General features: G+C 35.5%; 1 protein-coding gene across 1 annotated transcript; it reads right to left on the bottom strand.

Annotated features, from left to right (window-relative positions):
• Window positions 1-167: 167 nt before the first annotated feature.
• Window positions 168-8,983, bottom strand: LOC150106986 (uncharacterized). Its single transcript, XM_090393531.1, has 3 exons — window positions 8,835-8,983; window positions 1,054-1,212; window positions 168-322 (listed from the first exon to the last, which is right to left on the bottom strand). The coding sequence occupies exons 1-3, from the start codon at window positions 8,977-8,979 to the stop codon at window positions 168-170; spliced, it is 459 nt and encodes a 152-aa protein (XP_090249657.1). The 5' UTR covers window positions 8,980-8,983.
• Window positions 8,984-10,522: the final 1,539 nt, after the last annotated feature.

The raw sequence follows: 10,522 nt of genomic DNA, 5'->3' as shown, positions 1-10,522 counted from the left end.
GCCTTTTGGTATATTCTTCTAGACAACGAACTGCTTCTATGAATGTGTTAGCCTTTGGGAAAACAATCCATACTTTGACATTTTCTTGATTTTCGAGAGCATTGATAAAGTAGCTTACTTTTACAGCCATTACAATATACGCTGTTACTTTCAATGTTCAGTGCCTGTTAGAGGTCATCCTTCGACGTTTGAATGGCACCTTGACTGGACAGTAGTGGTGCCACTTCCGATGTTCTTGCTTTACGATTTGATAACTGTTGCATCTTTTGTTGAAGACCTACTGTTCCAAAAATAGACTGGGTAGAGGACAGCAATAGTAAATCTATTTACAAGAAATAAACATCAAGAATTTTAAACAGATGATTTACAATAAACTTATTCTTAGATGCTGGGGAAGAATCTTAAACGTAATGTATCACCATTCCATTTGTGAATGGTAACTTGTTTTGGTTGTTTTGTTTCATCTGTGAATAAAGTAATAATAAAGCTGGTACAGTACGCTTTAACCTGCTAATTTCTAATCAACTCGGTTTTATTAAAGAAAGCATTTTCAATATTACGATGTGAATATTTTAGTTGAAATATGTAAGTCATAATTATTGGTATTTTTGGAAACACGTATCACTGCGTGTGCAATCACCTCCTAGACTTCTTTATAATAAATACTTCTTAAAAGCTAGCCTAATTTCAGAATATCAGAGAGAAAAATTTACCTTTAAATAAATCTGCTAATTATGAGAAGGCAGTTCATTCTCTCTATGTGGTATGCTAGGACAGTATAATAGACATATATATTCTGGGAATGGTGCTTTCACGAGAATAACAATGAATTTACAGTTATACCCCTCCACCTCCGACTCAAATGGAATATAAATACCTTCACTGAAATGCCTTAGGACACGAGGTTCTTTTTTCAACGGACCTTGTGTCCTAAGTTGCATTCACTCTCACATCTTAACCAGAGGTCATCGTCGCTAAAGTCGAAGGCACAGAAGCTCTTAATAACATAAATAACTGTTAATTAAAACCTCGTGAAAATTAAACACGACTTACCTTGCAACATTTTCTTGAGTTGTTCTAAGTAAAAACCTCTTGTTTCTGGATTCTCGTTTAGTTTCTCAGCTGCTTTCTGAATGTCATCCTCGGTGAGCTCAGAGTCACCATGACGTCTGTATTTAACATCTCTGGTTTCCAAAGAACTGCGCTGGATATCTACGTAAGATATATAGCAGTTGATCGAAAATAAAACTTTCAAGGATTATCTATTATTTATTAATACTGCAACACAAATTGCAATTGGAGTGTCACAATACAGAACATCAGTGTCCTTATGATAAAGTTATGTGTGGAAAAGGTATGAAGACCAACATGCTGGTTGCTATTCTTTGAACAACATCAGATGTTAGGCCATAAGGCCATGAAACCTTTCCTCAAAGAATATGAGGAAAGGTTTCACGAAAAAGAAATTGAAAGCATAAAAGCATGATAGAGTGACTGTACGGCTTTCAACAGACTGCAATATGATAAAAATAAATAAATAATTTAAATGTAAAGATGAACTCTCTACATGGACTTCCATGCAGACTAGTTGATGACCTGCTAGCATACGGCGTCTGTGTGCAAAACTTTAAGCTGGCGCCCCTATACCCCTCACCTCAATAAAAAATCATGTTATAAAAACGTATCAGTGAGTAAAAATGAAATACGAAATATATTCTTTGGCGTCTTTACTATCCTGGCGCCTGTGTGCGTCGCACAAATTGCACACTGTGCCGGCGCGCCCCTTAACGGAAAGTAAATTATGAGTTACAAGTAGAAGAGAACAGAACGACAGGCATTAGAATGCCTAGAGAAAAGAAAAAATTAGAAACCACAACTTCTTTCAAGTGGCGTTAGCCTGAGAGAGAAGTGCGATCTATTGACCAGGTGGCTCTATCTTGGACAACATCAATTTCAGGAGGTTTTTAGGATAGCGTTCTAAAAGTAGAATAATTCGGAATTTATACGCTAATCACTGACTTCCTAGTAGGCCCAGTGATGACCAACCCGTCTTCTAACAAGAAGGCAGCAGGCTTGAATCACGCCATCCGGCAATGATGAAAATTGATTTAAGAATTCTCTGTAGAAATGGGAGATACGACCACATCTTTTTATAAAGATGATGTTGGTGAAGTTTCTAAAGATGACGGGGGGTGAAGTTTCTTTAGAAAAAGACCCTACCACGTCTTTTTCTAAAGAAACTTCACCCCCCCGTAAACCATATGAGGTGCTGGAGTGACCATACGGCGTCCAACTGACTGCAATATGATAAAAATAAATAAATAATTTAAACCTAACTATTTCAGAGGCTAAAGTAGTGTCTAAAAGATAATAGTAAGTTTTGGATCAGTGAAAAAGAGGTGGATATCAAAGAAAGTCAGGAGGTCTCAATCAGCCCACGAAAACAAATTGATATTCGGTGAATATGAAAATTATCATACGTAAGAGAAAGTGTTGTCTTTCTTAAGAGAAAAAACAACAACATCTGGATTGTGTACTGAAGTTCACTAGATTGTCCTAAACTAATTGAAGAATTGCCAAACGGCCAGCGTTTGGAAATCAAGAGATAACTGCAAGGCACATCAAATAAAGAGGAATTGGGGATGTACAGTATTACGGTAAGAACAGCTGAGAAGAAATTATGAATCTCATCTATAATTATTAGTCAAAAAAATCAGCTAACGCCTTTTATTCCCGTATAGGGAGTAGGCGAGGCGTTTAGCCGTATCTACCTTTTTTGAGACTGAGAGCTGGCCCATGGCTATCGCTAATTAAGCGGTACGCGGGGAAGAGAGATGGCTCAACAAGCGCCGCCATCTCGTGGACTCTAACCTTAACACAATATATTTAATGTCTGAAATAGTGTGAGTTCTACGGTCGATTTTCTTGAGTTTACCGGAGGAAAAACCCTAGTTTACGGGAGAAAAACACGCGACCCCGTCTCAGAGATTGACTAACTCCGGAACCGGTCGAAAAAAGGCTTTGAAAAATTTCTCTCTAGTCGCCGACTAGATTCGAAATCAAGAAGTCTTCCTTCGTGCGGAGAAGCGCCGTGGTGGGCAAACGCCACATCCACCGAGCTACAATGATTAGAGAAATCTAAAAAATAATAAAGAAAAAAAAAACTACATCTACTATTTTATGTTGCAAATATCAAATGAAAATGCTCATTCACTTTATTAATCAAGTAATACTCTAATGATTGATCATTTTTATATTGAAGTGATAAACGACAGTCTATTTGTTGACTGTCTAGTTTGTTCTTCCTTCTTTCAGATTATACATGTATCACTAAAGTTTGCTTCTCTTCTTTTATTCTTCCGTTTAGGTATTATACATACAGTAAGTATTTTTGGCAGAAGGTCATGATGGCAATGAGTGAGCAGTTTTTTTCGGGAGAGTAAGCGTTTTCATTCAATCATGCTTGAGAAGAATGTCACTCTTATTTCTTCGGTGATGCCAGTAGTACGATCTAAATGTGAGACAGGTGCATTGTGGAAGGGAGACTGGAAATTTCGCCGTAACCATTTTGGGCGTAGGAAAATTCGCCGCAACATTTTCGCCGTCAAATATTTTGGCCGTAAGATATTTTACACAAAATTTTGTAAATAATCAATAGATGATAATGGTTTTATAAATACTACGTAAATAACTAACTTTTTGCTGCGGATCGTCAATTCAACAAATTCATCAGTAACATTGCTTATTGGAAAAAATGCTGATGTTGTGAAGCATTTAATTTTCGTGTTGAATTCAGCATCTGTTTGAGAGCATAACTTCAAACCAATGGCAACAATTTTGCGATAAATACTTTGTGCCATAAGAAATGAACAACCTGTTATAGTTGTAGATATAAATATGTTAGAATAAATGTTGATAGTTGCTTTCTTGAAGTCAACCATTAATATTTCGGGATCTAATGATGAAGGTAAGCCCTTTAAGACACTGAATAATCTGCTGTAAGTTAATTCTGATTAAAGCCGCCGTGTAATCCTTAGGGTTCTCAGGCCAGTCCCAAGCCTGGATAAAGGAAAAGGGTCGGTCAGAAGAGTGTCGATGCTCTGACCGTAAAGAAAAAAAAGATTGTTATCTGATGCATATACGATGAACAGCTACAACATGCTAGCTCGGACGTCGCCCGGATCAACAAGGTCCGCGATACCAATCGAGCGATCGGGGGTTGGATCGAAAAGTGGATACCGAAAGGAAACAAAAACTGAAACTAACAGACCTATTATTAGAGGAACATACAGACACTTTGGATGGCAGGAAAACTAGAATTACGTCGCCAGGAAATGAAGAGATATCGGTGTGATATATTAGGACTGGCAGAGTTGCGATGGAAATCAACAGGGAGCTAGAGAGACATTGTTACCAGTAAATGAAGGAAACAAGGCTGCAATATTTCAAGCAAAACCATTTGATATATCAAAAGTCCATATATATGCACCCACATCCGACAGCACATATGGGGATATTGACTTATTTTACAAAGATCTGACAGAGATAATAGAAACAGTACCAAAGCAGGATGTACTAATTATTGAAGGAGATTGAAATGCCAAAATCGGAATAGATAATGATGATTGGCAAAGAGTCGGCGGAAAACATAGTTTCGCAGAAAGACATGAACGAGGTGAAAAAATGTTAAAATTTGATGTGGACCACGATATGATGATCTGTAACACATGATTCCAGAAAACGGAGTGTAGAAAATGGAAGTGGCAATCAAATGATGGGAAAATCAAGAACATTACTGATATTATTATGATTAACATAAGATGGATAATATCAGTACGGCAATGTCGAACTTTTCAAGGAGCGGATATAGACTTGGATATAGTTTAGTTTAGTGATTGCAAACATCAAGTTGAAATTAAAAAATATAAACTCCAAAATCGGAAACGAAGAGAGCGAATATAAATGAAGCACAAATAGGAACAAGGTACAGAACAGTGTTAGAGGAGAAACGCAGAAGTGTTGACAAAGAACAAAATTCGAATCTAAGAGTGAAAGGATTAATGAAGGCGATAGAAGATATAGTTGAAGAAATAGGACCAGAAGAAGGGACACATCAGAACAAATAGAGGAGCAATATAGAAGAAAGTGTAATGGGGTGAAAAAAGCAGTCAGCCCAATAAGATGAAATGGTTAGAAGTTAGATTAGAACCATTTAATAGAAGATGATAACCAAAACAGAATACAGTTAAAGACGAAATAGGCAAAGTATTGATGAATAAAATAAAATTGTACAGCGATGGTCAAGATACTGTAGTGAGTTATACGAAAAAAGCTATATTTAGATAGCTTTGGGAAATTGACTGAAGAATTGAAACAGATATCACCACCAGGTAATGAGTATGATATGGAATAGCTCAATTGGTATCGCAGACCTTGTTGATCCGGCGACGTCCGAGCTAGAATGTAGTAACAGTTGATTGTATATGCATCAGATAACAATCGTGTTTTTTCTTTACGGTCAGAGCATCGATACTCTTCTGACCGACCCTTTTCCTTTATCCAAGCTTGGGACTGGCAAGAGATCCCTAAGGATTACATGGCGGCTTTTTGCTTTTCTTTCTGGCAAATCAGAATTAACTTACAGCAGTTTATTCAGTGTCTTAAAGGGTTATGCTCATCACTAGATCCCGAAACATTAATGGTAGACTTCGAGAAAGCAACTATCAACACTTTTTCTAACATATTTTTTATCAACAACTATAACAGGTTGTTCATTTCATATGGCACAAAATATTTATCGCAAAATTGTTTCCATTGGTTTGAAGTTACGCTGTCAAACAGATGCTGAATTCAACACGAAAATTAAATTCTTCACAGTATTAGCATTTTTTCCATGATTGCATGGATTTGTTGAATTGGCAATCTGCAGAAAAACGTTAAGTATATGATAGAATGTGTTATTAGGTTTAGATCCTATTGATAAAGTGTGAATGAAGAATTTTATGAATGATTAAGAGTCCTAAGATATTTTTGCATGTCTATTATATTGCACAAGATATTTAGATGACATAATTGTGTGTTAGTGCAAATAATAGTATAACGGAATAGTGTGAATTAAGTAATTACGTATCCTAAGAATTGAATGCCTAATGTAATGTATGAAATAATTGAAATGTCACAAGTATGTGTTAGCAGTGAATAATTTGTTAATCTACTTCAGTATGAATAATCAGATAGTGTGAATTGATCTAATTTGTTCACATCAGGTAAATTTATGAATTAATGTGTATGGCGGCATAATCACAAATAGCCATATTGCTTGTAATGATTTAATGTTAGTCTATAAGTATTTTAGTTTAGTATTTGAATTGTACCATGTTTAGAAACTTAATAAACCTTTTGTTCAATGATAAAAGAGTTGTCTGATGTTGCTAATCCAATGCACTGCTTAAAATCATCGTACCTAATCACGCGGAAAATTTAATGTTGAGGAAAGAGATTAAGAGTCACGACTGCAATAATATTTAAATACTAAGAAATATATTCGAGATTGACTTTCTCCCTATTCATGACAACATAAAATGTGCAGTTGATAACCACTTGAAAATACTGTACTTAGTCACGCGGAAAATTTAAGTTGAAAATCGAGTTAAGTGTCACGACTGCAATAGTTACACTTTCAGATATATTTGAGTTCTTTCTCCTTGTTTATGTATGTAATATCCTAAACTAAATATCCCAAAAGGCGCAGAATAAATACAAATATGAAGGGTACTACCCGGAGCAATAACTTAGATATTGGTATAAGTTTTGGTAAAATCTCGGGCATAGAAGTTAGAAGAATATAGATAAAAGGAATTTGTAAGATTAGAGTAGAAATCGTAAATTGGGACACAACAAGAGCATTACATTCATTGTATATTTGGAAGTGTCGTTGGTGAGGAAGAGATCTAGAGTGTTTTGGGTGAGTGATTCGGGTTATCTAGTATTCTGGTTGGCATCTGCACAATCTGTGTAAGGTCGTTAGTGAAGACCGTAACTTCTGCCCAATACTGTTCCCATCCCTGTCATACCAAGCTCCATTGCATCATCAGCCACAGAAAAAGCCAATCGCCTGGCTTCACACTTTGCTTCCAACGTACGTTCAGTAAATAGTACAGCAAATGTTTCAGCATATCTGCCTGCAAGATCTTTACAACTGGAGGTGGAAAGAGAAAGGCAGTTGGTGTTGTGGCCATTAAAATCTCCTAGGAGAATAATTTCGCAGTTCGGAAAGTGGGTCTGGAGATAATCAATTTTTAAGGAGAGGAAATTAAAGTGCTCAGAATGGTTGGTTGCATTAGGGGATAAGTAGAGCGTGCAAATGAATTTAATTGAGTGGGGAAGGGATAGTTTCAACCAAAGAAGGTCAAAGATGGCATAATCTAGGTTGGGTTTCCTCTGGCATGGTATGTCAGAGCGGATCTGAAGTAGTTTTAACATGCCAGTGCCATTTCAATCAAACGTTCCGAGGGCATTACATATGCTTCTGCAATTAAAATGTGTTCACTTAAACATACTTGTTTAATAATAATCTTACTAATAAAAGAGACTTTCACAAACATAAAGAATACGGACACCATATGTGTGGTAATAGCTGAAGGTTCCTGGTAGTTGGGTCTAGACTAAACTTCTTAAAATTTGGTCATTCACTTAACTTCTTAAAATAATTCAGATCTTCGGTATACAGTACAGTAATCTCACTCAGGGTGAGTAAAATCATCTCGGTAATGGTTTTCAGAAACACACTTGACGTAGGAAATTCCAACGAATTGGGCATTGGCTGCAAAGAAAGTTTGTTTCTTTGTCCTCCTACCCTAGCAAATAAATTGTGAAATGACCAAAGGTTTGCCCTTCTGAAAGAGTAGTATATGTTTCTTTAGATGGAATCGCAAAGACTGACCTCAGCAATTTTTATTTTATTTATGTTTTTGTGGGTCCCAGAAGGTTGGCTCCATTGCTTTCGTCAGAAAATTGAGAGATTCGTTGTATTTTGTTATTTTTTATTTCTTACATTACCTAGAATTAGCTTCAGTTTGTACTCGAGCTTCCCATCTCTCGCATACGAGCTTGGACCAATTCTGGATTAACTTTCTTTTGTGCTTTGCTGTTCATTCAATTTAACTACAAATCCTTCGCTTCTTTTAAATGAATTTCCGAATTCTTTTTTTTCTTTTTTTTTTCATCTTTTCTTCCTATTGAAGGAAAATTGATAATTTTCTACCATATGAGGAAAACATTATAGTAAACTCATTTTAGGTTGAAAACTCCTTCCTGTTGTAGCGGAGCCAAGGCAGCGATTGTCGTTTGTGCATGACAGGATAATAATTAATCCTAGAAACGGTTTCCTTATATTAAGGATGATATTATATTATCATCCTTATATTATATCCACGTCTTACTTATGGATACTCTTTTTACCCTGAAGTATTTGTCTAATGACCAAATGTCTGTTTAACATTTTCTCGATAAATATCTCTGTCTAACTTAAAGGAGACTGTTTAAAAAATAAGTTATTTAAAAGCCTTGTGTTCCTCTTTAAACGTTTCATTCACTTCTCATTCAAGTTTGCATATTATTTGTTTCTAGTGCGAGGTCACAAGCCAAATCTTGTATCAGTGTGCAGCCCGCTCTGAAACAACGACCTCTGAAATGTTACACATAAAATGAGAAGAAATTTGGGTGTCAGTTCTGAAACGAAAATAAGTTCTTTAAGAAAATCCACACTCATTCCAATCGCATTTTTCTTTCAAGGTGAACTTATTACTTTTTTTTTCAAAACAATAAGAACTTACCGTGTACTATTTCATTAAGTTGTCCGATATACGCATCTCTGGCTTTGGAATCTTCACATATTTTCTTCAACTGGATATCAAGATCTCTTTCCGGAAGAAACCTATCGTCTTCGATTACTTTATAAGAAATCCCTGTGCACGCCATTGATTAGAATCTGCAGAACAAAGAAAGAAACAAATTAGTATCACCGCCAAAAAGTTGGACATTTATTAAAGAACCTTTGTTTTTTTGAGATATATATATATATATATATATATATATATATATATATATATATATATATATATATATATGGGGGGGACAAATAAATAAAAATAGAAAAGAAAAAATTACAAAATTATATAACTTGATTATTACACTTAAAATTGTATAACATATATATTTTATAACTTTCTTTTTTTCATTTTTCCATTCAGATGAGACATTAAGTAAAAAAAATAAAATAAAATAAAAAATCTGATTGAAAGAAATAAGCGATTAGGCATTTGCGAACCATCCCTAAACAGACAGAGCGATATTCATATATGTTGCAGTAGCGGATTAATATATGTTTCAGATAGAGAGATATCCATATATCGCTCTGATATATAACGTCCGGATATAGATCAACATAAGAATTTTTACCTCCTATTTTGATCAACAATGGTATATATTTTTCACTTTTAAAAGTGCGATACTGAAAGCTTTAGAAATTCAAAGTTTATTTTTCACTTGGTTAGAGCATAATAAATTTCATTTAATCCTTTCCAAGTGTGAACAAACAAAGTTTGCGCCTGAAAGTATCTTCAGGACTGGGGTAAGGTGGTACAACACCAGATAAATACTTGCAAAGGTGGAGCAAGCTACCAACTCTCCTCAGTATCTCCCATAATGCAAAACACATCTCCTTGCGGATATGTCTAATGCTATGCATTAAGGGAAGGGCCACAACCCAGACTAGTTTCGACCTTTATTGAGGTCTCTTCAGTGGGACCCAGGCCCAAGTGGAGATACCAGGCAGAAGCATTAGCAGGTCATCTCTACCTATAGAAGTTGCCAAAAGGTGTGCCAACCTTTTTTTAATAAATTACTCTGGATTTAGAGAAAGATGTTGAAAGTTTATTTTTCACTTGGTTAGAGTATAATAAATTTAGTTTATTCCTTTATCCAAGTGTGAGCAAACAAACTTGGGCCTGGCTCCCACTGAAGAGACCTCAATAAAGGTCGAAACTAGTCTGGGTTGTGGCCCTTCCCTTAATACATAACATTAGACATATCCTCAAGGAGATGTGTTTTGCATTATGGAAGATACTGAGATAGGAGTGTTGGTAGCTTGCTCCACCTTTGCAAGGAGTGCCTGGTGTTGTACCACCTTACCCCAGTCCTGAAGTTACTTTCAGGCGCAAACTTTGTTTGCTCACACTTGGATAAAGGATTAAACTAAATTTATTATACTTTAGAAATTCAGTTTTACAACAATTTAAATTCAAACGATTATTATTTGGCCTCAAATAAAACCTTTCTATCGGCTAACAGACAGCTCTTATTATTGGAAAATTAGGCAACATTAAATCGTATTCTGTTTTTGAAACAGGGGATAGTGCTTAGGAAACAATGAAGATTGATTTGCTTGGATTAGAAAAAAAGATGTGTTGTTTTGGTTTGGAATTAAATTTAAATCATGGTCCAAGTAATTAAGGCTATTTAG

The sequence above is a fragment of the Typopeltis vanoorti genome, chromosome 5 (assembly GCF_054136105.1).
Source record: "Typopeltis vanoorti isolate ZY-2024b chromosome 5, IOZ_Tvanoo_1.0, whole genome shotgun sequence".
NCBI classification, from domain to species: Eukaryota; Metazoa; Arthropoda; class Arachnida; order Uropygi; family Thelyphonidae; genus Typopeltis; species Typopeltis vanoorti.
The sequence above is the reverse complement of the archived record's forward strand: the minus strand, read 5'-3'. Positions and strand labels throughout refer to the sequence as shown.